At 40.7% G+C, this 26548-nt stretch overlaps 1 protein-coding gene across 7 annotated transcripts in view; it reads right to left on the minus strand.

Moving 5' to 3' along the window:
- Window positions 1-26548, minus strand: part of PDE8B (phosphodiesterase 8B) — a 260450-nt gene that overhangs the window by 123783 nt on the left and 110119 nt on the right. For 5 of the 7 annotated variants that reach the window (XM_082724778.1, XM_082724777.1, XM_082724781.1 and 2 more), the window contains one exon: window positions 5262-5321. In XM_082724778.1, coding sequence (XP_082580904.1) covers window positions 5262-5321 — 60 coding nt within the window. The remainder of the gene's footprint in view (window positions 1-5261; window positions 5322-26548) is intronic. The other 2 variants (XM_082724779.1, XM_082724776.1) reach the window with 1 other exon arrangement.

Genomic DNA, 26548 nt, shown 5'->3' on the forward strand with positions numbered 1-26548 from the left:
GGATAGCTCCCCATGAGGCCACATGAGCTCCAGTATTTAACAGTTCCAGACAATCTGTATCCGTATCATATGGAAGAAAAAAATTTTAAAAGCTAAGTACTGCCTTGGTAGGAAAAGCTTAGGCCACAGCTCTGAGTATCACTTGCAAATCCAGTTGAAAAGCCCAGCTGGAGTGGGAGGACAGGGGAGGACAGCAGTCTAGGCAGAAACAATTCTACACATTCAACAAGTAAATACCTTCGAGGCATTGATGAAGAAAAGGCCACATCATTTTGAAATGTTGATATTAATCTTTTGCCTCATAACATTTCCCCTACTTTAAATTTTCTTGCCAACACTGGAAAATAGGGCTTTTACTGTGAGTCACAGCCACTCCCCCAGGAGAGAGGTCCTCTATGACACCATGCAGTACTTTTCTCCAACATCCCCCCCATTCTACTTCTCACACTGCTCCTGCCAGCTCACCGAGGGCGGGCAGAGCCCCATGTTCCATGCCCTGACATGGGCAGAAGTTTCCCTGAGTGAACTTAGAGAGAAAAGCAACCCTATCCTCAAGTGTTCTTATCAACAAGCACCTTGCCAGCCCTGAGCACTCTCGTGGATGTAGCTCATTAACGTTTTCAGCATGCCACTGCACTCACGAAGGGCATTTTTTCCAGGTCAGGGGGAAAACAAAACACAAATACAATGGCTCTAGGACATAGTAGGATTTTTCTAAGAACAGTTATAGTATCAGTAGCAGAAGCATAAAAACACTTAACTTGGTGTCACGGTCCCTGAAGTTGGAGTGTTACAAATAATAGAAGTGACTGAGCAGAACTCTGGCTGGTCAGCAAGTGCTGTGCAGCCTCTCTTCCTTTCTAGCACCTATTACTGCAGCCTTGAACACACACAGGTGCTCTGTCCATTGTTTCTGGATGGATCAATGAAACCACATTTCAATACCACCAAGGAGGAATGACATCATCTGGGGCCAAACTCCTGTGATAGGAATCAGGCAGGGTACACAGTAGCACTAGAAACATTCGAGCCCTTGCACTGGGTGATCTCACCGTGTCTGTTTTGTTATCTCCTTGCTTACGCATACAAACTAAAAATAAATACAAAATTATAGACAACTGTTTTTTCAGTAATGGAGTAGAGCTCTCAATGGGAATTTAAATCCTACCAAGGACTAAATCACAATTGATAGGACTGAACACAGTATCTCTGTCACAAAATTTGACTGGCAAATATGCATATTAAAAAATTACTGAAGAGTGGCCACCAAAAAAAAAAAGAAAGAAATAAACGCGACCTATTTTTAAAACCAAAAATTCTGAAAATTGCCAATTTGACAGAAAGCAGAAATATAAAGATTTCTGGTTAAGAAGATAGAAAATGTAAAACTAATTGTGTCGTTAATCACACTCGATGTAAACAGAATGAATTAACTCTTAGAAGCGAAAAAATCAGAATAGATTTGGGAAAAATAAAAGCTATGTGCTGCTTACAGTATGCATATTTAATATAAAGTTATAAAGAAAAACTGAAAATGAACAACAAAAACATATCAGAAGAAAGTTAACCAAGAAAAGCTGGTACAGCAACATTACCAACAGATTAAACAATGTAAGGCAAAAGTTCAAAAAGACATCCCATAATAAAAGTGATTGTCACCAGGAATATATAATAATCAAGGCCACATAGTAACACCAGAGTCAAACATCATCAAGTATTAGTTGATACCGACAACACAGTCATTGTCATAGAAAACTGAAAAAAATTGGTCAAAAATTAAGACAGAGATAGTCTGAACAGCATAATTAGTAAGGTTGGATTAATTCATGTATATAGAACCTCCTATTCAAATATCTTTAAAAGCTTTTTGTTGTTTATTAATTTCAAAATTGGTTCCATTATTGCCCAAACAAGCTACAATAAAAAATCACTAACAAAGCTATCAAACGGAATGGAGGATGATACAGTCTTTTCAACAAGTGAAACTAGAAAAACCAGGCATCAATAGGAAGGTAAAAAATGAGATTTCATGTCCTTTTCATTCCATACAGCAAAATGAACTTGAGGTTGATTATAGATCTCAAATTAATTGTTAAACAGTAGTTTCTAAGAAAAAAAAAAAAGGAAATTATCTTCAGCCTGGGAATAATGGTTCTGAGAATACAACAAGCAAGAACCTTCAAAGAAATGATTAATTAAGTCACATCAAAATTAAATTTTGCTCAAAACCAAAGTTAAGAAAATTTACAGAAGAGCAAGTTTGGAAGAAAATACTCCCAAAATCTGACAAAGGACTTGGGATACGAGTATATGAAGAATTACAATTTGGTCATGTTTTAAAAGTCAGTCCAATTAAAAATAAAAAGACTTAACCAAACATTCACAAAAGATAAAAGAATGGCCAGTAAGTCAATAAAGTGCTCAACATTATTAATCATGGAGGAATGTAAATTTAATTCACCATAAGATAAAGAGCTAAAATTAAAAGACTGAAACACCAATTATTACCAAGGATTTGGAGTAACCACAACTCATATTGCTTATAGGAGTACATAACATTAACAACACATTTTGAGAGGACATATAGAAATCTCTTAAAAAACTACATACATCATTGTTTTGGAGTTTCTAGCAAAATCACCAGACAAGTAAAATGAAATAAAAAGGTATTCAAATTGGAAAGGAAGAATTAATGGCATGACCTTGTAGATAGTTCTAAAGAATCCACAAAAAAGTCTGAGAGCTAATACAAAAGCCTGATCATCAAGGTTCCAAGATACAAGATAAATAAAAATAAACTGTATTTCTATATACTAGCAATGAATAACCCAATAATAAATTAAGAAAATAATTCCATTAGCCACAGAATCTAAAAGAATAAAATATTTTAGGAAAAATAACCAAACATCCAAAACATACAATAAATACTATAAAACATTATTGAAAGAAGAAAATTTAAAGAAAGGTAAAAATTTCTGGATTAACAAATCAGGAGATCAAAATGTGAACACAGTAATACTTGCAAAATCAATTTATAGACTTACTGCAGTCACTTAGGGCATTCACACTTTGAAGCACAGCAATCAGAATAGTGTCATACTGAATATTTACATATGTAAAAAAGACATATTTACACCAATGGAAGAGAACTAAAAATCTACAGATAAACCTTCACAATTATGGCCAGTTGACTTTTGAGAAACATACCAAGACAATTCAATGGGGGAAAGGATATTCTTTTTAACAAATGGTGCTATGATAGCTCAACATCCACGTGTAAAACAGTGAAGCCCTATCTCACACCACATACAAACATTAACTCAAACTGGACCACAGAGCTAAATGTAGCAGCTAAAAGTCCTTGAAGAAAACAGAGGAGTGTATCTTTGTGACCTTACATTAGGGAACAGACTCTTACATAGGACAGCAAATGACGGTGAAAAAAGAAAAATCTCCTAAGGATGCCTGTAGCCTGATGCCTTTCAAATAAAGCTTAAAAATACGCCCAAAGCAAAGCAGTTATTATGAATGGACACATACATATGTAGAGTAAATATACAAACACCCAGCATAATTAATTTCCAAGTAGTGGTTACTTCTAGGGATGAGAGGAGTTCGGGGTGGCGGGGCAGAAGGATAATTAAGGGTCATTTTTGTTTCTTAAAAAAAAAAAAAAACAAACAAACTTCACACAGAAAAAAAATACTGCTAATATTTGATGAAAGTGGTATGGCGCTACCCATGTACCTTTATGAATATTTGAAATACTTTATGATTAGACCAAATTACATTTTTTAAAGGAATGAGACAGCCTTATCATGATCATTAATTTCCAGGGCAGCACAGGGCAAAAATTAAAGTAAATTAAACTAATTGATCTAAAACTCCACTAATCTCAAGAAATATTCAGGAAATTGCTTTGGGAATAAACACTATTATTAGATCCTTTGTCATTGCCTTTATTCAAAATGGAGAACAAAGTACACGCTCCCAGAATGATCACTGGAATTTTCCACTTGTTTGTATTCTATACAAATAGTTGGGGCTTATGTTTATTTTAGTAAATTCTTTTTTCTCTCTCTACTCCTAAATTTGTTTTCATCAAATTTTCCCAAGCTTAAATTTCTTCCTTTTGTTTTTTTCCTTTCCCTAGATTTGTATTTCCTTTCCTAAGCAACAATAAAACATTATTTTCTTTTCCATTTGCTCATAAACCAAACAGTACATTTCCTTGTTTGGTTTTTCACTTTCAACTACATGTTTGGTTTGCTTACATTTTTTTTTTTTTTTTGGCATATTCAGTTTTCCAAGTACAAGACATGCTTCCAGGTGTTAACAAGCTACTTTTTTTTTTTTTAATAGGGAAAAGTCTCACTTCTTTAGGCCCATCAGGAAGATGTGCAAGCAGATGGGGATTCAACAATAAGCACTTTCTACTTAAAAGGGTACAAACCCCTCCACGCATGTTTCTCTCAAGGGGCCATGGGATGCTGAAGGCTGTAGGTAGGACAGGTGTCAAGTTGCCGCCATTATTACCATGGCGTGAGGGCCAGAGGCACCCGGCCTTCTCTTCCTAGAGCCAGCTCCCTCCGTGTTACAGAGTCTAGACCACTGCCTGGTTCAAGTCACAGAGGACAACAAAGGGGAGCCTCTTGTCATCTTTTCGACCCAGCCAACAACAATTATCACTTACTGGGATCGTCTACTTCCAAGTAGTCTTCTGGCCACTCAATACAACCTCACTGAACTCATTCCCCATGAGAGAGGGGAATTAGCTCTACTTCATGGACAGGACACTGGGTCAAGAGATCAAGCAATATAACCAAGATCACACAGCTTTGCTACTTGGCTGGAAGAGCCAAGATTCACGTCCAACTGCAGCTCATGGCGAATGCCTGGCCATCTGCCACACACGCCTTCTTCCCTTTCCAGTTGCTGCAGGGTGTGGAGCAAACCGGTTTTTTGGTGGAACAGTTGCTCTCCCTCCCAAGCCACCACAAGCCCTACCAATTCTATTTACGCTCACGACAGGATGATGTCCAAGTCCTCGAGGAAACGAGGAAACGACTGGGTTCCTCAAGTATGGCATTAAGAGCAACAAGCATTTATGCAGAGGCAAATGTATGCAGTATTTATGTACACATAGGTGTGTCTGTAGGGGCGAGGCTGGCTACCTGCTGTGAGATTGAAAGAGCCCTTCTGAGGGTGCTCCTATAACCACAGGCTCCAAACACAGAGTCCCACGAGTAACAGAGGCCTACCTGAATTGGATCCTGCGTCAGTCTCATGGGCCCGATGCGCACCTCCGCAGAAGAGACCTGCTAAATAAGCAACAGCACGTTAGGTGTGTCAAGTCCGACTCCAAGCACTGGCAAGTTCTTCCTTACTTAGAATATTACAGGATACTCCTTTGTAGAGACTGCAGACAAGGATCCCACTTCCTAACACGGAGACAGTTTATAAAACATACACAGCATAATCCTGGTTTTGTTTAAGAATACCTACATTTATAGCCACTGAAAATGTCCCGGAGGATATCCTCAAATGCCAAGGAGTGGATTTCAGGTTGTTTTTACTCTAAGTACGTGGATCTTTATACAAGCAAGCACTGCTTTACCAGAGAAAACTGACGATTACTTTCCACACACCTACCATGTGCTCAGCACCAAGCAAGGCAGTTCTTACTCTAAAATCTCGAGGAGATGTTTTTCTCAAATGTGAAAGCTATAACATTTGAAGAGCTGTTCCTCTACTTCTTAGTTTTCTTATGTCCAGGCTTTCATACGAGGCAGATAGATTATTCTTACCCATGTTTACCATGAATAAACTCATTGGAATTCCCCTTCCTTGGGGGAAGCCCATCCCATGACCGCAAGAGGCAAACGGTGCCCCACGACTCAGTCCAGGAACTTAGCGGCCAACACCATCTAACTGCCTTCCGCTCCAAGCATAGAGCCAGTCTTTGTAATCTTTGCTTGGATTTCTCCGAGTGACTCTTTCTAGGTAACTGTATTAAGGATCTTGACCTCACCTCCACAGACCCAATTTTGTTTTCCTCCAAGAGGAAGCCCTCATTTTGCCACGGCTTGGAAGCTCGTCCTGCATTCTACAGACTGGTTGGGCCCCCGTCAGTCAACGGGAACACCTTCAGCAAGCATACAAGGTCACAGGACTGCAGGTAACTCAGAGAATCAAGGGCCAGAGGATGCTTTTGTCAGTTAACAACAGCAGAACTTTTTTTGAATTCGAATTCTAAAAACTAAGAATTTCCCTTTCTCCTTGCTTCCCTTTTCTCCATGCTTTCTCCTGGTGGGCGTGGTATGAATCTTCTCCAAAACAGGACTGAACTGCTGATATTCCAGGATCCCTCAACCCCGGCTTCTCTATGTGAAGCAATCATGCCGGGGGCTTCAGCCTCTCACCAACCCTGCCAGCAGACAGCTCAAAGCCACACAACAGTACCTTGCAAAGTGTTACTGCTGATACCGGCACCCAACATATACACACAGCCCTAAGAATGACTCCACTGAAAAACCAGGGATATGAAGCCTCCTGGGTCACTGGGACTCAGCAGTCCATCTAGCACTGGAGCTCTACTCGGACACAGTGTTTATTTCTGAAACAGACATGGTCCTTCAAAGGCAATTTAATTTTTAGTACAGAATTTTACTAAAAACTTAATAATTAAGAAGTGAAACCAATTTGACACAGTAAGATCAAGTCGACTGATTATCTAGGGTAGACTTTCACTGTCCTTGTGATCTCTCTTGAGTTCACGGAACCCACACACCTAAGTTCCCCTCCAACAAGGCTGTAGGTTTTCTCCAGAAAAACTAGCTCCCAAAGGGGTCACCCAGGGGCAGGAAAAAAAAAAAAAAATCAATGAAATATGTAATACAAAGTTTAAAAGGAATAAAAAGTGACTCACTTTGGAAGGCGAAGGGACGGGGAAGGATCCCTATTAGAAGGGCACAGACTGCCCAAAAAACAGTTCACTCTTAACCAACACATTTCTATCCAAGTTTGTAAATAACCAAGATGTGGACAAAGTACTTAGAGAAGTACTGTGTGTGTGTGTGTGTGTGTGTGTGTGAGAGAGAGAGAGAGAGAGACTGACAGCTCACAATACGTTCCTGATGAAATCTCTCTAGAACAGATCCTGTGAAATACTATAATGACTATTGGCACACAGAAGGCTGGATTCTCTTAAAATAATTCTCATTATGTCTCCTACTCATTAAGGCCCAGAGGATCTTCTTGTATTTCAGCTTTTTCTGTAACTGAATTTAGACAGGGCACAGGTCAAGTCACTTTTTACACAGGTCTCTTGGGATAAAAGCCCTGAAAAGCAGCATTTATGGGTCCTTATTATCAACCTTAAAAAGGAAGTCAATTCTATTTTCCCTTTATGTTAGGAAATAATGACTAATTAGTAGTAGTTCTGAAATAAAGTCCTTGTGTTGTTGACTACACTGTTAAAGCTCTTCAACTATCATCATTTTTTGTTATGCATTTTACATCTTTAGAAAACATGAGGTTTTCGTTGGAACTATCAAGTGAGCTCTGTGTGTTAGCTTCCTAGGGACTGAAGTTCTGAAAGAGGAGGAAGAAGAGCTCTGATGGGAGGAGAAATACTGAATCACTTCTGATCACAATTCAGAAGGGGGAAGGAAAAACCCCCTGAAGTTTATTATCTCATTGGTATGTGGTAAAATTTTTCGTGTAATTTTCTTTTAATTTGGGGATGTAAATTTAACTTTTTAATTTTGCACTAATGAGGGAACAGATCCAGAGTTGAGAAGATGGTGAAAAACTGGCATGTTAAAACTCCGATCATGGGTTAGATACTGCAGTAGGAGCTTAACATGTATTTTCTCACTTAATTCAAGATCCATTTCATTATTTGAGCTCTGATTTAGAATAGGCTCAGTTATACTGTGGTATCAAAGAGACCCCAAATCTCAGTGGCCTAATAATATAAAGACTTTTTTTATTCATTCGAAATTCACTATGGTTCCAGGTGACTTTTCAAAGCAATTCCTCCTTGTGGTTACTTAGAAGTCCAGGCCAAGACAAGGTCAAGGGGAAAGTCACAGGAGACTCACGCATGGATTCTTAAAACCTCTGCCTTAAAGTTACACACAGTACTTTCCTTAAGCCCATTGGCTGGAGCTAGTCACGTGGCCCCACTTCGCTGCAAGGAGGAAGTAAATCTAAGGAAGCCACGGCTGGTAGTTATATAGGCCTTTTTAAACTTTGCCAGGAGGACATCTGACATTCCTGTGAACACTCCTCCAGCCTCCTGCCCAGGAGCTGTGCTTGGCGCTTTCACAGGGGTGACCTTAGCAGAAGAGAGGCAATGGCCACTGAGTGCCAGTGTGAAATTTTCAAAATGACACCTGACCTAGAACACACCCTTTTCCTGCTCAACAGCAAAGACTCTCCAACTGTCTTCCACAACCGTAAGAGTCGGCTGTCTGCAGCCAGCCTTTGAACCTCTGCCTGATTCAGTTCAGCAGGAAGCTGCCACTGGAGGCAGAGCCCGGGACACCCCACTACAAGTTTGCTTGACCTTCTCCAAGTGCCCTGCCTCTCCCGTCCTACCCACTTCCTCCCAAGCCCACTCCTCCACCTCCACTACCCAGCTGGGGGCTGTAGTCCTGACCTACACTTGGCTTCCTGTCTCTTGGCTTCCCTTTTCCTTCTTAGGCTGCACTCCCATTCATCTGACCTGGGCTTCCATGTCCAAGAGAGGTCAATGATCTTAACAAAATGGCAGCACTTCTCCTTGCCAGCTCTGAGGGCAGGCATGAGGCAGTGACCAACAGAGGCCAACCTGCATCTTTCTATTCAGAGCAGCTGCCGCCTGCAGAGCTCTGTTTCTGACACAGGAGCCTACTGCCTGCCTGTCATCAATCTATGAAAGAGTATTTATGAACATGAACAGGAGACCATTGACTGATGTCTCTGTAACCAAGCCAAGATTCCCTACTTCAAAGGGTGAACTCGGAGCAACTGCAGAGGCACAGATTCCCAATTAGTGTAGGAGCTCTGATTCCAGGAAGTGAAGACCTTTGCCAAGGTCACAGAAGCAAGGCAAGGATAGGGTCAGAGATAACCTAATGCTGGTACCCACAGGGAGAGGAGGATAGGACAAAAACGTGAAGAGACACACTTCCTAGCCACTCCGACCACACGTTGTTCCCCAACAGTCCAATGAGGAAGGACTGCTGACTGGAAGTACAGTCTTAACTATCTCGTATTCACAGTGTGTCAAACATTCATGTGTATACATCTGTATTCAGGGTAACATACATACACAAGCAGCAGGGTAACCAATGCACATTCAGGGGAGTTGATGTTCTAGGGAAAAATAAAAATCTATTTTGTAGCATTTGCTGATTCTCTGGTATAAATACCTTCCCTTTAATCTCAAGCTAGCAATACAGGTCCCTGAGTGTGCAACTAAGACTGTATCTTTACATTCTGGATGAAAAGGGTCTATGAGCAGTAAACTTAGGGAGTCTTCTGTGGTCTACAAATGCCTATCACTCGCCTTTGATAGTTTAAGGAGATGTAGAATTCTGGTTGATAGGTACGGTCCCTCAAACCTTAAAGATGGCAGAAAGGAGAGAGTACCTCTGGTTTTCAAGGTGGAGAGATCAAGGAAGGCTCCATTAAGATAAACAGGTCATGAAGAACAAGAGAATGGCTTGGGAGAACAAATTCCAGACATACGAAACAACAGAAGCCAAGGCACGGAGGCAAAAGCGCAAAGATACAATGGCAGAGAAAGTGAAGACTGGGAGGACTGGGAAGAGCATCTTGGAAGGTGTGCACCATCCTCCCCCCCAGCCCCACCCCCGCTCCTTTCTTTCTTGTAGGCACCAACCACACTGTAGGTTTCATAAGTACAATTAACAGGATCCCTTTTGGGACTTGGGAGGGTCCTGGAAATCAAACATTTGGTTTGTCTACTTTCTGGACAGAGAAGAACAGATTTAGCAGAAACAAAACAGACACTGCTATGAGTAGGAACTAGAGCAATGAAATCAAGTGGGGGGAAATGTCACAATAAACAAGAATACAATGACCCAAAAAACTCACATAGCTTGGCCTCATTTAAGTGGAGAGGAAAGTCCAAGATGAAAACCTGGCACAGGTCAAGCCAATGAAACACATCACCCGGAAAGACCAGGAAGTTCAGGCTAATTTGCCTGTCACTGCACCACCCTCCATGCTGGGGAACACCACCCCTCACGGTATTTCCAGCTTCAGGAATTTTGTTAGACAGCCCCGGCTTGGAGTTTGAGCTTCCCTCAAACAGGAAGGAAGCAAGAAGTCAGGAAGAACCGTTGCTACCCCATCTGCCCAGCACAGCTTACACCTCCCTCAGCAGCTGCTCACGTGTCCCTGCCCTCGGAGGCTGTCTGAGCCCGGCTGCACCTAGGCACCCCTAGCAGTTCTCCTCAGCACCCTTCTCTACTACATCATTACTGACTATTACTCATTTAAGTAGCTTTGTCCTTGGCAAGACCCAGTTTCCTAAGGACATAACATCAGTCCTCCTCACGATTTTATCCCCAGCATCTGTAACTGAATTCAACTGCCTAAAATCTCATGGGTTTTAAGGAAAAGAGTCTGGAACCAAGGCTTGATTTTTCTCCCTCCCAGAACACCCAGGGAATACTCTACCATTAGGTTCTAGAATTTAGAGAGTCCTGACCCCTTTTCTACCCTGAAGTGCTGGAATTCATTCTGATTTAGCAGACCAGATTCCCCAGGACCCAGCAGGACCTGCGCAGGTCCTGGTCACCGGCACTGCCGCTAACAGGGCTGCCACTAGGACTAAGAAATAGAAAGGAAGGTGTGGGTCTACGTCAGTGTCTGGGCAACGGTGGCAGGCTTCTGCCTTCCAGAAAACAAGCTCCAAGTCTGAATCTTCCCCACTTCAGAGACTTCGTATTTGGAAACCCTTCCTCCCCACCAGCAGCCACAGAAAACATTCACACACGTGGACACACAGGCATAGCTCAGGGCAAGTGGGGAGGGGTGATGCCGTGGTAAAGATCATGTCCATCACTAAAGACATCAGCTGTGGGCTCAGGAGTAAGTATTTTTGAGTAAGTTACCTCAATCAACTCTGCCTGCTGCGCTGTTGACTCTGACTTTAGTACTCAGTTCTCTCCAGGTATCCACTGTCCACCCTCCATTCCCAAGCCAAAATTTCAACTTTCTTTATTCCTCTGAGCAAGCAAAAGCTTGTGTTTGACTTTGGCCCCCCACCCATTTTTTTTTTTTTAATTGAGAGAGTGAGCCAGAGCGTGAACATACAACTGGGTGTGGGGCAGGGGGAAGGGGTGTCAATGGCGGCAGAGGCAGGGAGAGAATCCCAAGCAGACTCCCTGCTGGAGCACAGAGCCCTATGCCAGGCTCTAACCCACAATGCTGAGATCACAACCTGAGCAGGAAGTGAGCCAGATGCTTAACCAACTGAGCCACCTGGGAGCCCTTACTTTTGCCTTTTCTTTCTTTTTTTTTTTTTTTTAAAGATTTTTTTAATTTATTTGAGAGAGAGACAGTGAGAGAGAACATGAGCAAGGAGAAGGTCAGAGGGAGAAGCTCTGGGAGCCCATGGAGCTGGGAGCCCGATGTGGGACTCGATCCCGGGACTCCAGGATCATGACCCGAGCCGAAGGCAGTCGTTCAACCAACTGAGCCACCCAGGCGCCCCTACTTTTGCCTTTTCAATAGGCTCCTGCCTACCCCCTGGCTTGCAGTCTGAAAGGCACCAGCACTGACCATGAGGCTGCACATCCCTGCCTTGTCGTGGTCTGTACTCGGAGGCCCCCTGCCCTCAGCCTATCTAGCAGGCTTCCTTCTGTCTCTTTGTCAGCCTTGGGACCTTGGCAGCAGGCTCAGCCCTCCCACCAGCCTCCAGCCCTCCCATAGCTTTGTTTCTGGCCACCCTAGAGCACCTCCTGTCAACTCAGTTGCCCCAGACCTTTTAGTACCCATCAGGTGGTTCTAACCCTCCCTCACCCACTGCTGCCAATTCTCTCATCTAAACATTCTCAGCCTGTGCTTCCTGTTCCAAGTGCCTGGGACTTATTAAATGTATCCATGCCCCAGTCCCCTTTCAAACCACAAGAATCAGAATCTCTAACAATGGGACCCAGGCATCAGCATTTTTAAATCACAGGTGCAACTAGGGTTCAGAACCAATGGTCTATTCTAAGCAAACATGTCTGCTGACAACAGCAAACTCAATTACTTTATTAATTTATTCAATAAATGTCAACTGAGTGCTTACCTTGTGAAATCACCAAAGCCCACCTAAACGCCCCTCTCCAAAATCACAAGATCACTTAGGCAAGAGAAAGATACAATCCCTCACATTTGATGATTTCCCCAAACCAGTATCTTTAAACGAGTATCACAAAGAAATTGAAGTCTATTACAAGCAGATACATGGAAGATTATTCCCAGTCATCAAATACTCACAGTGGATGACAGATCTACCGACTTTGTTTGGTGCTCTCTTATGTTCTATTAATATAGTACATTCATTTGGAAGCATGATCTTTCTTCACAAACACAAACACACAGATAACTACTCATCAAAATATACAACCACAGAAGAGATTAACTTGACTTTGAAATTTAAAACTTCTATTCATCAAAAGACTAAAGCAAAAAGCAAAAAACCCTCCAATAAAAAGAAAAAAAAGGAGAGCTCAAGAGACAGAAGATCTAAAATTCAGGAAATAATCACATATTAGTAACCAGAACATAACAAAAACGTCTAAAAACAATCCTTGAAAAGACAGCCAAGAAGAAAGTTGAGCAACAGGGGAGAAAAATAAAACTTCAGGAGAAGGAAATATAAGCACGAAAAGATGCTCAATCTCTAGTAATCAGGAAAACAAGTTTCAATTACAATGAGATGTCATACCTAGCTATTTAATAAAAGCAAAAAATGGTAGAATTAAGAAATTAAACTGTTTCATGGGCCAAAAGGTTGACCCATAGGAACTCATACATTGCTGTTGAGTGTGTAAATTGCTTCAGCCACTTTGAAAAGTATTTTGGGGATTCCTAATAAAGATGAAAAGGCAGGTGTCCTACAATCCAATTCCTATGTGATTTCTGTGGGTTTCTCTGTGGGATATATGGAGGCATTTACAAAAATATTTGGAGCAAAAAAATGGAGATAGCCTAATCCACAATCCATTAGTATCTATCACCAGAAAAAAATATTATTTTGATGAATATCCATATATTGGATATTATACTATGAAAATATATCAACTAAGAGCTACCCATTCAAAATGGATCAATCTCATAAACCTAAAAAAAAAATTTTTTTTAAATACATACCTTAGAACACTACTTAAAGTTTTAAATTATTTAAAATACTGAATATAGGGGGACGTGGGTGGCTCAGTCTGTGAAGCTTCTGCCTTTGGCTCAGGTCATGATCTCAAGGTCCTGGGAACAAGCCCCTCGTCCCAAATCTGACTCTCTGCTCAGCGGGGCGTCTGCTTCTCCCTCTCCCTCTGTCCCTCCCTGCCCCATTCATGCTCTCTCTCAAAGATAAATACCAAAACAATAAACTAACTATAGTTTAGGAATATTGTATCAGTACAGAGAAAAGCTTATAAATTCCCAGTTAAGGGAAGAGTCCCATTGGTGGAAAGGAGAAGGGGATTTAAGTAGGGAATAAATTACCAGGGGCTTCAACTACTGTTCATGGTCTATTTTTTTTTTTTTTAAGCAGTGAGTTGTGACTACATAGGTGTTTATTGAATAATTTTTTCTCATTTGTTGTTTATCTTCAAACTGCAGAATAAATTTATCATATATTTCATTTTATTGGAAGTCTTTTCTATTTTTGAGTTAACATTAACTGAGGAGTAAACACTAGACAAAGAACCTATATATATATATGTATTTTTTTTCCTACTATATTTATTTGGTAAAATAATAATAAAATGTCTCAGAATATGGACATAATTTCCTTGAAACTCAGTAAAATGAAACCCTAGAGAAGTGGTCTGGGACTCAGGGGTCCTTGCTCAAAATAACTGCTCCTTACCTCATTATGAAGGGGCTTATGAACTCCCCAAGTAGCAGCTCATGTCATGGTCACAGCAACTTCACTTCCTTAACAGCTAAAGAACTTCAACCTCTGGAGTGCCTGGGGGACACAAGCATGTCTGCTTTAACTGTCCAACTCTTTCTTCCAGCTCAGGTCCTAAACTCATGGGACGTTAGATTGAGCCCCACTGGGCTCTGCGCTCAGTGCACAGTCTGCTTGGGAGTTTCCTTCTGTCCCTCCCTTGAGCTTGCACTTCCTCTCTAAAATTAAAAAAAAAAAAAAAATCTTTCAAGAAAAAAAGAAAAGAAAAGGACTTGAAGCTCCATCACGGTTCAACACCTCACCCAAGGGGCTAGAGTTGAGATTTAAGCCCAGACCACCTTACTTAGAAGGCCATGCTCTTATATATTCACTTACATTTTGATTTGTTCTAGAAAAGTCTTAAGATGCTATGCAAAGAAACTAAGTCAAACTTTTAAAATGATAAATGAAAGCTCTGGCTGAAGAACACTGAGCGTAGGGCAAATGAAGTTGGGGAGCTCAGTATGTACAGCCTATGCCATAGCCAACACAGCTGTCAGTCAAAGAGGAGACAGTAATGGGCTTCTTGGTGCTGTATCTTACAACGCCTCCAACCGATGCCTTCCCCTCCATTCCCCAGTCACTGGCGTCACCAAGGCTGCTCTTTCTCAACAGGTACCACTGCTACCCTCCACTAAGCAGAAAAGCTGGAAACACTGCCGTGAGAAAGGATAGAGGCCATCGAGGCCATTCTCAAGTTAGCAAGGAGGTGGTTAAAAAAAAAAAAAAAAAAAAAAAATCAACACCGAGATGCCTGGATGCCATCAGATCTTAACACAGAAAATGTGATCAGCATAGTCTAATGGAGACAGCGTCCACACCACCCACATAAATCAGATGAAGGAAATTATTTAAATGATATACTCACTTCATCTATAGCCATGGGAAAAGAACTCTGCCGGATACCAATTAGATGTTAAAAGAAAAAAAAAATGGTCAAGAATATAATCCACGAGGGGACGCCTGGGTGGCTCAGTGGGTTAAATGTCTGCTTTCATCTTAGGTCATGATCCCAGGGTCCTGGGATCGAGCCCTGGGAGCTCCCATCAGGCTCCCTGCTCAGCTTCTCTGCCTGCACCCCACCCGCCCACCCCACTCCATCCCATTCTCTTTCTGGCTATCTTGTTCTCTCAAATAAATAAATAAAATCTTTAAAAAATATGTATAATCCACGAAATGGGTGAGTACCCAAAGAAGGTGAGCACAAGGAAGCCCTACAGAAAATCGGCTTTGGAGGAAAACAAAAACCCAGCTACACTCATATTATGATTATGTCAAAAAGGCTTTACATTATACATGCAGTCCAAAAATCAAGGCATCACCGTTCATAAATATAACAATTCTGCCAGTATCACCAGGTTGAATATGTATAAACGTAACAGCATTCCCACATGCCAAAGGTCAAACCCAGAGTCTGACTTGGAAAGCAGAGGAATTTAAAGGCAACCGCAAAGGGTGACATCCCTCAACGCACTTTTAGTAGGGATATTACTGATAATAAAACTGCCCGATGGCTTCAAGCATCTACAATTACACTGTTTAACAGACGACGAAGTAAGCACAGCTGATCTCTAATTATTCAGGAGGCAGTTATCCAGATTGTGGAAAAACCCAAGCATTTCTGATGCTTTTCCAGCCTGCTGCGTGCCTTTTCGTGAACATTAAATGAAGGCAAGAGAAAGTGAAAAGGGATGATATTCAAATCAGTCAATTCTGCTACATGGCCAGCAGTTCTGGTAAACAGATTGGATGGGCAAGGGAACAGAAACCATCTGCTAAAAATGAGTTTGAGATTTCCTGTGGATTTCAATTATCCACACTGCTCCTGTCCTAAATTTTATCACTGATAAGTTAGAGTTGCCTTAAAGAGCCAATAGGAAAACGTCTCCCCTGCTCAGCTGCAGGACAATCTCACACTATGGCCCCGGTGACCCTGAAATAACTCTATTTTTTTCACCACATCTAGTACTGCATCAAATATTCAGCCATATATGCTTTCCCATCTCTAGTGTGTCAGGGCCACTCACCCTGGCATAAAATGCAACCATGAGTCCCCGAGTCCATGGATCACATGGACATTGGAATTAAAGAATCAGTGTCAAGCAGATTCTTAAATTAAAAAAAAAAAAAATCCCATTTAAAATTAAGTAACTCAGGGGCTCCTGGGTGGAACAGTTGGTTATGTGTCTGTCTTCAGCTCAGGTCATGATCTCAAGGTCCTAGATGGAGCCCAGCCCCTGGTCAGGCTCCCTTCTCAGTGGGGAATCTGCTTTTCCCTCCCCCTCTGCCTGCGGCTCCCCCTGCTTGTGCTTTCTCTTGCTCTCTGTCAAATAAGTAAATAAATCAAACTTAAAATTAATTCATGAGAAGTCTCTTACAAAATGCAAAAGCCCACTTTGTGTGTGGGGGGGGGGTTAGATTATTTGTTTATTTATTTGAGATAGTACAAGAGTGAGAGAGAGAATAAGCACAAGCATGGAAGCAGCAGACAGAGGGAGAAGCAGACTCCCTGCCGAGCAGGAAGCCCAATGCGGGCTCAATCCTAGGACTCCAGGATCATGACCTGAGTTGAAGGCAGGCACTTAACCAACTGAGCCACCCAGGTGCCCCCAAAAGCCCATTTTGAAATACAGCTTGACCTATTTGGTATAAACGATTATTTCTAAGCAGTTACTCATAGAAAGTACAATTCATATCCTAAAAATGTTAAGACTGAAGTGAGACACTACACAATTAAGACCGCAACACAATTATCAGAAAGCCAGCAAGCAAGACAGTCGCCTGAGATTGTATCCCAAGACTCCTGAGACCCCTACTCTAAGATTGCTGCCAGTGGCAGCCAAGTCTCTCCCATGCCCTGGCCCTCTGGTTCCACGGGGGCTTACGCCAAAAGTCACGGGAGAGCTCCCGCCATCTTGTTTCTTCTTTTCCAAAATATTTTTCCAATCTAGAGACAAGGACAAGGGAGCACTAGAAGGGCAGAAACGGCCTTTTCACAGGGGTGCGGCTGGGCAGAGGAAGGAAGCCGCTCCTCTCCTTTCCCCCAGAAACTCAGAGATTTAGAGAGGGGTAAGGAAAAAATGTGTCCACTGATGGAGAAAAAAAAATTTTTTTAAACTCCAAAGCACAAGCATGCGCGCGCGCGCGCGCACACACACACACACACACACACACACACACATTAAATCCCTAAAGGTTACTTTTGACTTAGCCAAAGTACATTTCTTTTAAAACCTAGTTGAAACTCACCACCTGTCTTGGATCCTCACATCTTCCTCTTCCTTTGGCTAGAAAAAAGGCTGAATGCCACTCTCCCAGCCCAGAAGAAGGGAGGTGAGAAGCTCCCTTTTATACTTGTTCTAAAGCTCCGCCTACAGGCTCATTCTGGCGAGCCTCGGGCTCTCACCTTTTTGTACTCAAGACATTAAAATACCCTCAGAGAGCACAGCGCTCTGCAATCAGTTCAATAATGGTGGTAAGAAATAAGCCAGCAGTGCCTGCAGGGAGCTATGGGAACCCAGGCAAGACACATTTAGCTTCATCTGGGAATTCAGGCAAACTTCTAAGAAGATCACAGCAGACCTCAATGATAAAGAAGTGGGAACTAGTCAGGTGAAGACTGTTGTAAGGAGCATTTCAGGTCCCTAGGAACACCATGAGAATGTAAAAGAAAAGCAGTGGATCTGCGGATGGGCAACACTGAGGTTGGAGAGGGTGGAACGAGTCAGGTCATGGGGCCATGGTCTTGATGTGCTGAGAAAGGTGACAAAGGTTTAGTAATGTTGGATTAATATTTAGCCAAATCCCTCTGGTTGAAGTGCATAGATTAAGAGGGTCAGGATTGGAAGGCCAGAGATCAGAGAGAACCTTCTGTGATGATCAAGCCTAACAGCTCTCAAAATGTAGTCCTGGAACCACTGGCATCACCCGGGACTTACTAGAAATGGCAAATCTCAGGCCCACTGTAGACCTGCTAAATCAGAAGCTCTGGGAGTGGACTCGGCAATGTGTGTATTGACCTACCCTCCAGCTGATGGGGATGCGGCCAAGGCTGGAGAACCACTGGTGTACATAAGAGATGATGAGCACCTGCACTAGAGGCAGTGGTAGGAGATACGGATAAGAGGATGAATTAGAGGCAGATATGGTCATAGAATCAACGGAGACTTAGGTGGGCAAGGGAGAAAAAGAAATGGAGGTTCAAGGATTTTGGTCTGAGTGACTGGGTGAGGCTGTAACGAATACAGGAGGTCAAGAAGGTGTATGGGAGATAATGAATTAAGTGGTTGACATGCAGAGTTTGAGATGCCTCTGGGATATCCAGCTTGTCAGGTTGTAGGATCCATGAGTAGGAAGCTCAGAGACAGAGATACCAGTGGAGAGGAGAGGTGGATAAAAATATGCCATCACTAAGAGCAGGAGACCAAAGACAGAGTTCTGGAGATACCAGTATCAGAGGGCTGAGGAGAGTCAGAGAAGTCTGAATCAGAGCTAGAAAAAGGAAAAAAAGGAAACCAACTGATTCCTCCAGGAACTCAGTTACTTCCACAGGGCATAGCTAAGTAGGTTTTCTCCCCATAATTCAAGATCAGGGTATCCACCTACGTAACTCGCCATAATCAGTAAAAGAAAAATCAATACACGATCATCCCAAGAAATGCCAAGATGGTATTTTGATAAAATTCAACATTCATCTAAAAAATCCCTTTGTTGACAGCTTCCAGCATCCATTCCCTCTTTCTCGCATCCCGGGCCTTACTGACTCCTGTTTGGGGATCTACATAGTTCTAAACAAAACATGAATTTATATAACTATGACTAAGCCTTAAATACCCTGGCTACCTTGATTGGTCAGGGGTAGTCAAGTCACTTAGGCTTGTCCAAAGCAGTGCTTAGAAACAGCTTCTCTTTCTCTCCCTCTCTCCATTCTCTCTGGTAGTCAGAAGAAACACAGGCAGGTTGTTGCTCATAACATCTTGGTACCATGTAAGAATGGACATGACACCATTGGAGCACAGGGTGGAAAAATGGAAAGAAGTCAGATCTTTTGCAGCACCATCACACCAACAGATTAAGTCTTGGCCAAAGCCATTTCTACCACTTATGTAAGCCAATAAATTGCCTTTTATTGCTTATGCAATAAAATTGCTGAAACAAGGCTGAAATAGATTTTCTATGCTTAACACAGGAAGAATCCAATGGAAACACATGACTTCCTCCTGTTGATACTAGAAAGAGATCTGATAATAGATATCCTTTGGGTAGAGAACAGGCCACACCATTTACACATGTAATGGTGTGTGGCTTCCCAAAAGAAAGGATATGAAACCATCACAACTCAAACAACTAGGGTCCAGACCAACATCTGAGCAGAAGAGAAATGGTATTCCAACTGAGGGATAACAGAGCTAATTTCCACAGCTGTCTTTGGGTCAAGAACACTTACGAAATTCCAGGAAAACCAGAGGTCTAAACAAAAGCTACTGCCACCCATGGTCTCACCTGCCAACCACCAGCCTTTAAATCAAATCTTCTCTAGTCATATATGTCATCAGAAAATTTCTCAGAAAATTCTCAAGAAAATTTCTCAAATTTCTCATGGGAAACTCATTCCCTGATTCCTGTCATGTTGAAACTCTTTGTGGTTTTTTATACTTGAAGGTAAGTTTGGCTGAATATAGAATAATTGCTTCACTCTTTCTTTTCCAGATTATCTCTAATGTATTTCTCTATTGTCTCTGGCTTAAAGCCTTGTGGTCAAGGTCCAATGTCTGATTTTCTTTCCTTTAAAAATGACTTGGTCTTTTTGCCTGGATGCCCCAAAAGATTTTTTTTTTTCTTTATGGGCATTATGTTACCAGAATATGTATTGGTATTGTCCGTTCTGGGCCAATGTTCCCAATATGTTATATTCCCTTTCTGTAGGTAGATTCCAGAATTTTTCCCAGGAAGGTTTTCTTTAATTTATCTGATAATGTATGTTCTATTTCATTGACTTCACTTTAATTTTCATTTTTTTTTTCAGAGACTCATATATATAGATCTCCCCTGCCTATATTCCATATCTTGATTTTCTTTCAAATTTTCTATTTTCCTTTTCATTTCTGTTTTTTTCTTCTTCCTTTCCAACATCTGTTTCCCCTAAAGTGCTTTCTGCATTGTTTATTCATTCTTACAGTGCTTTCAGTTGGTTTTTTTTTATTTTTTTGCATTTATTTCTAATTTTCTGAATTATTAACTTTCTTTTTCATATCTCTGTTGCTCAATCATTTAATCTGTGTTTTTCTAATTTGGATTCCTGCTGTTCTTTCATAGCTTTTGTTTTCTTAACTTCTTTTACCTAATTCTGAAATATTAGGCTGCAGTTTCTCCTCTGTTTTATGAGCATATTTTTCACATATGCCTTCATTGTCTGCCATTTGAAGCGGGTGTGAGGCACCCTCCACTTTTGGCTATTGTTCTCACACCAACTCTCTAAGCTTTCTGCTCCTTGTGGGAGTACCCCCATTTTTTGGGATGAGTGCTTGTGGGCAATATCTGGGCTCCCAGCCTCCAGGATGAGTAGTCCTTCCATCTTTCAGCCATTTCTTCCTAGGAGCCCTTTGTTACTGTCAGTGGTTTTGTCCCAGCTGCTCATATTGTGGAGTTTACAGACATACTCTGATGCTGTGCTTTGTAAAAGATGCTCCTTGTAGGTTACATGGTTCACTAATATTATTGCTCTCTCTTTCTTAATGAGGGGAATTTAAGGGATGAAAAAAAGGAGATTATAAAAGCAGGATCCATGAAAGAAAAAATTGGTAAGTTGAACTTTATTAAAACGAAATATTCTGCTTTAAAGAAGCTGCGAAAAAGACTGAAAAGTTAAGCCATAGATAGTGAGAAAGTATTTTCAAAACACTTATCTAATAAAAGACTTGTATCCAAAATATACAAAGAACCCTTAAAACTCAACAATAAGAAAACAAACAACCCAAGTGAAAAATGGGCAAAATATCTGGACAGAAACCTTACCAAAGAAGATACTCAGGGGCAAAGATGTTGAGCATCATTTGTCACTACAGAATTGCAAATTAAAACAGTGAGAATACCATCACACACCTGTTAGGATGGCTAAAATTCAAAAAACTGACAATGCCAATCACTGGATGGTGATTCACAAGAGCAAAAACAAAAACAAAAAAATTTTAAAATGAAGTCTTTCAGTAAAACATTTCTTCAGCATTTATTTTTTAAAATGTTAATTAAATTCTAGTTAGTTAACAGATACTGCAATATTGGTTTCAGGCATAGAAATCAGTGGTTCATCACTTATACAAAACCCACTGCTCATCACAAGCGCTCTCCTTAATACCCATCACCCATACAGCCCATCCCCCTACCTACTTCCCTCCATCAACCCCCAGTTTGTTCTCTGTCATTAAGAGTCTCTTATGATTTGTGTCCCTCTCTCTTTTTCCCCCTCCTATATGTTCATCTGTTTTGTTTCTTAAACTCCATGTATGAGTGAAATCATATGGTATTTGTCTTTCTCTGACTGATTGATTTCACTTAGCGTAATACACTCAAGATCCGACCATGTCATTACAAACGGCAAGATTTCATTCTTTTTGGTGGCTAAGTAATATTCCATTGTATGTATAGACCACCTCTTTTTATCCATTCATCATAGATGGTCATCTGGGCTCTTTCCATAGTTTGCCCATTGCTGATAATTCTCCTATAAACATCGGAGTGCATGTACCCCTTCAAATCTGTATTTTTGTATCCTTTGGGTAAATACCTACTAGTATAATTTCTGGGTTGTAGGGTAGTTCTATTTTTAACTTTATGAAGATTCTCCATACTGTTTTCTGGAATGGCTGCACCAGTCTGCATCACCACCAACAGTATAAAAAGGTTCCCCTTGCTCCACACCCTCACCAACATCTGTTGTGTCTTGCATTGTTAATTTTAGCCATTCTGACTGTTCTGAGGTAGCATCTCATCATAGTTTTGATGTTGAGAATCTTTTCATTCATCTTTTGGCCATCTTGATGTCTTTGGAAAAGTGTCTGTCTTCTGCCCATTTCTTAACTGGGTTATTTGTTTTTTGGGTGTTGAGTTTGAGAAGTTCTTCACATATTTTGGATACTAACCCTTTATCAGATATGTCATTTGCAAATATCTTCTTCCATTCCGTAGGCTTTTAGTTTTGTTGATTGTTTCCTTCTCTGTATAGAAGCTTTTTATCTTGAGAAAGTCCCAATAGTTCATTTTTGCTTTGTTTCCCTTGTCAACAAACATTTATTTACTGACTACCCACTATATTCCAGTCACTGGGAAAAAATTGCTCACTGCTATAAAACCTAAAAAAAAGGCTTGATTTAGATTTGAGGTCAGATGCTCTGACTCAGAACCTATGCTTTCACATAACGTACAACAATACATGCCAGACTACCTGAATGGCATCAAAGAAGACTGAAATAAATGGAACGATATATTGCCTTTCTGCATGGGAAGCCAGTATTTAAAAAGACATCATGTCGCCCCTAAATTAACCAATACATTAATTACTATAGATACCCTGGCACAACTTTTTTTTAAGTTGTAAAATATTTCTCAAATCTTGTAGAAGAATCATTACCTGTAACTGACTAACAAAATTATAAAGAAAGAGTTATGAGTATTTTGCTCTGGCAGACTAACAATAGACTTCAAAGATACAAATACCAAAAACACTGTGGTTCTAGCAGAGAGATGAACGGAAGATAACAGAAAGTCTAAGAATAAAATATATAAATATATTCAGGTATACATTTGTGTGTGTGCACACAGTGTGTATGTGCGCATGTGTGTTCCTAAGCTTTCTGTTATCTTTCATTCATCTCTCTGCTAGAACCATGCCATTTTGGAGGTATGACTTTAGTGAACAGTAAAAGTGTCACTTTGTATCAGTGAGCAAGAAGTGAATAATTCAATAATTTCACTAATGATAGGATCATTTGGTTAACATGTGGAGAAAAATTAAGTTAGCTCCATACTTCACAAGACATCCAGATTACTTCCAGACAGTTTAAAATTTTAAATGGGAAAAAAAAAAACAACAACCCATAAGAACACTGAAGAAAAAGTAAAGATGAATACTTTTATCATTCCAGGGCCTGGAAGGCCTTCCTAAGAATAACACCAAAGACATAAATCCTGAAGGAAATGATTGATAGATTATTACTCCTAAAAATAAATATATAAAAAGTATAATAAATATAAAATTACAAAACAGAGAAAAAATATTAGTGATATATGATAAGAAAGAAAGTGCCATACTTATCAGAGTTCTTTAAGACTCTAATAGGATAATTATTTAAAAGGCAAGCATCCCCATTAAAAATGGGACAGTAAAGGACAGACAGTTCACAAAACACACACACAAATAGGCTATAAAAATTATGTAACACTGCTCAGCCTCTCTGGAAATCCAAAACTGTAAATCAAAACTAGATTCTACTTTGGCTCATCAAATTCCAAAGATTTTACAATGATGATCCCCAGTGCTGCTGAAGGTCTGGAGAAAGAAGTTTTTTCTTTGCTGGAGGGAGAGGAAAACTGTCCCAGTGACTACATCCCTTAACACATACGAAATGCCTTCCTGGACTACGGTAACATAAATGGCTAGAACCTTCAAATGTATTTGAGACTCTTTCAATTGCCATCCCTTTTCCTCTGTTTATACATTCACCATGATATTTATCATGTAATAATTTTGCCACCATAACCACAAACTGTCTGGGGCAGGAGGATCCTTGAAGACAGATGACAATACCATCCAACCACAGGCAGAAAACCAGTAAATGATCAGCTGTGACAGGCATATCCCAACACCCAACACCCATATCCATCTGCTACAACCAGGACTCACAGATATTGGTGAGTGGGTGTTTAATTTAATACATCATTTACATAAAAAAAAAAACTTTTGTAAATGGAAGATTATTCTGCTCCTTGGCACAAAATGCAGGATGCTGGAAAACTAAAGCTGCCAATGTTGCTATTCGGTAAAAGGTTTTTAATACAACACTAAATCTGAAATTCCTTTCACCACGTGTAACTAAGGGCAATAACACGTGTCCCTGTGAGGGCAGATGCCGGGTCTCTATTATTCATGGATGGATCTCCAGTGCATGGCATAGCAGGCATTTAATAAATGATATAAATTACGATGATGATATCTCATTCGTTCTTTTGGAAAATCCTTACTGAGCCCCACAGTGAGCCAGAAACTAACTAGGTGCCTTACATTTATAATTTAACTGCATAAGCTGCATCATCAAAGCATAAGCTCTTTCTTTAGCTTGCATCGAAACGTGGCCCCCAAACATTTGACTTGCTTATATGAAAACACAAATGCCAACTTCTAGATTAGCTAACTTAACCTTCCCCCACTCTGTCTGATACCACAAAAAATCAAGAACGGCTTTACATCTTTCCTTGTATTATTACAAAATATTCTTCCACATATTACCTCCTGGTAAATGATAATTTCCAAGAATTTGGGAATTGAAGACTCCAAAGGGATCACCTTTTTTAACTCTTTCATTTTATACATTGCCAAATAAGGCCTAAGAGGGTAGGGGATATGTTCAAAATCACACACAAGCGAGATGTCATAGTGGGACAAAATTGTGGTCTCTCGGCTTACAGACCAACCATGCTTCCACCCTGCCCTGCTGTTTCTTCCTGTAATCACCCAAATAGTTTTCCTTTAGTAACAGAAGCACAGAACACTATGTTCTTAGGCCTTGCAAAGAGAAGATGCTGGAATAGATATACTTGTGGTCTGCTTTATTCCCAATCCCAAACTCGTGATTCTGCTTAGAATTTAACAGAAGAATCTATAAATATATACCATGTACTTGAGCGAGTGACAGATACACCACAAAGGTTAAAAGCCTTTACTAGCAATTCTGGAAAAGATTACGGATTATTTTTTAATGAAAAGGCTAATCATGACACTAAAATTTTCTTCGAAGGTCTTGTTTTACCATTTTCCTCTACAACTTATTTTCCAAAGCCTTCTGCAAAATCTGACATACTACATCCAGTCATAGAAGAAGGGCTAATTAAGCAGTGTCTTAAGCCACTCTACTAGAATACATGCCTTCCAGTGTGGACTTACCTACGAGCCAAAGACAAGACATAAATGGCAATGTAAAAATCCAGATTAGAAAAGGAAACAGATGGAGGTAAGGGAAAAGCAGATTAAGAGCTGACATTCATAAATGGTTAGGTAAATCAAGGACAAATTTCCTATAAACAAAAATGATCCTCTTAGACCACTGAGATGTCTTACTAAAGCTGAGATGCAGGCCTGGGTCTCTGAGTAATCATAAAAACTAATTGGGGCCAACAAGGTGTAATAGGGAAAAACTGCAGATCAAAGGCCTATGTTCTGTCCCAACTCATACATTAACTAGCTGTGTGATTATGAACAGACATCATGACAAAACTTTGGGTATCAGTTTTGTAAAATGAGAGTTAAATTCAGTGCCTCTCAAATGTATCCACAGATGTACCCTAAAAACAAAGAATGATGATGGTTGGGAATGCAGGCTGTTTGTAGCCCCAGATTTCTCCAGTCTGTGTCTTCTATTTAAAAATACTTAAGGATGGGGTGGAACATATGCATGGCTCAGTCAGTTAAGCATCCAAATCTTGATTCTGACTCAGGTCATGATCTGGAGGTTGTGATATCAAGCCCTGTGTTAGGTTCTGCACTGGGCATGGACTCTGCTTAAGATTCTCTCTTTCCAACCTAGATGTCCATCAATACATGAATGGATAAAGAAGATGTGATACACACACACACACACACACACACACACACACAATATGGAATACTATGCAGCCATCAAAAGAAAGGAAATCTTGCCATTTGCAACAACATGGATGAACTAGAGGGTATTATGCTGAGTGAAGTAAGTCAATCAGAGAAAGACAATTATCATATGATCTCCCTGATATGAAGAATTTGAGAGGCAATGTGGGGGGGGGGGGTTGTGGAGAAGGGAAGGAAAAAAATGAAACAAGATGGGATTGGGAGGGAGACAAACCATAAAAGACTCTTAATCTCACAAAACAAGCTGAGGTTTGCTGGGGGGAGGGGGCGAGAGAGAGAGTGGTGGGGTTATGGACATTGGGGAAGGTATGTGCTATGGTGAGTGCTGTGAAGTGTGTAAACCTGGTGATTCACAGACCTGTACCCCTGGGGATAAAAATATATGTTTATAAAAAATAAAAAATTAAAAAAAAATAATTGATAGGCTGGACTTTGTTAAAGTTAAAGACAACTGCTCTGCAAAAGACAATGTCAAAAGAATGAGAAGAGAG

This window comes from Mustela nivalis, assembly GCF_964662115.1.
Source record: "Mustela nivalis genome assembly, chromosome: 3".
In the NCBI taxonomy this organism is placed as follows: domain Eukaryota; kingdom Metazoa; phylum Chordata; class Mammalia; order Carnivora; family Mustelidae; genus Mustela; species Mustela nivalis.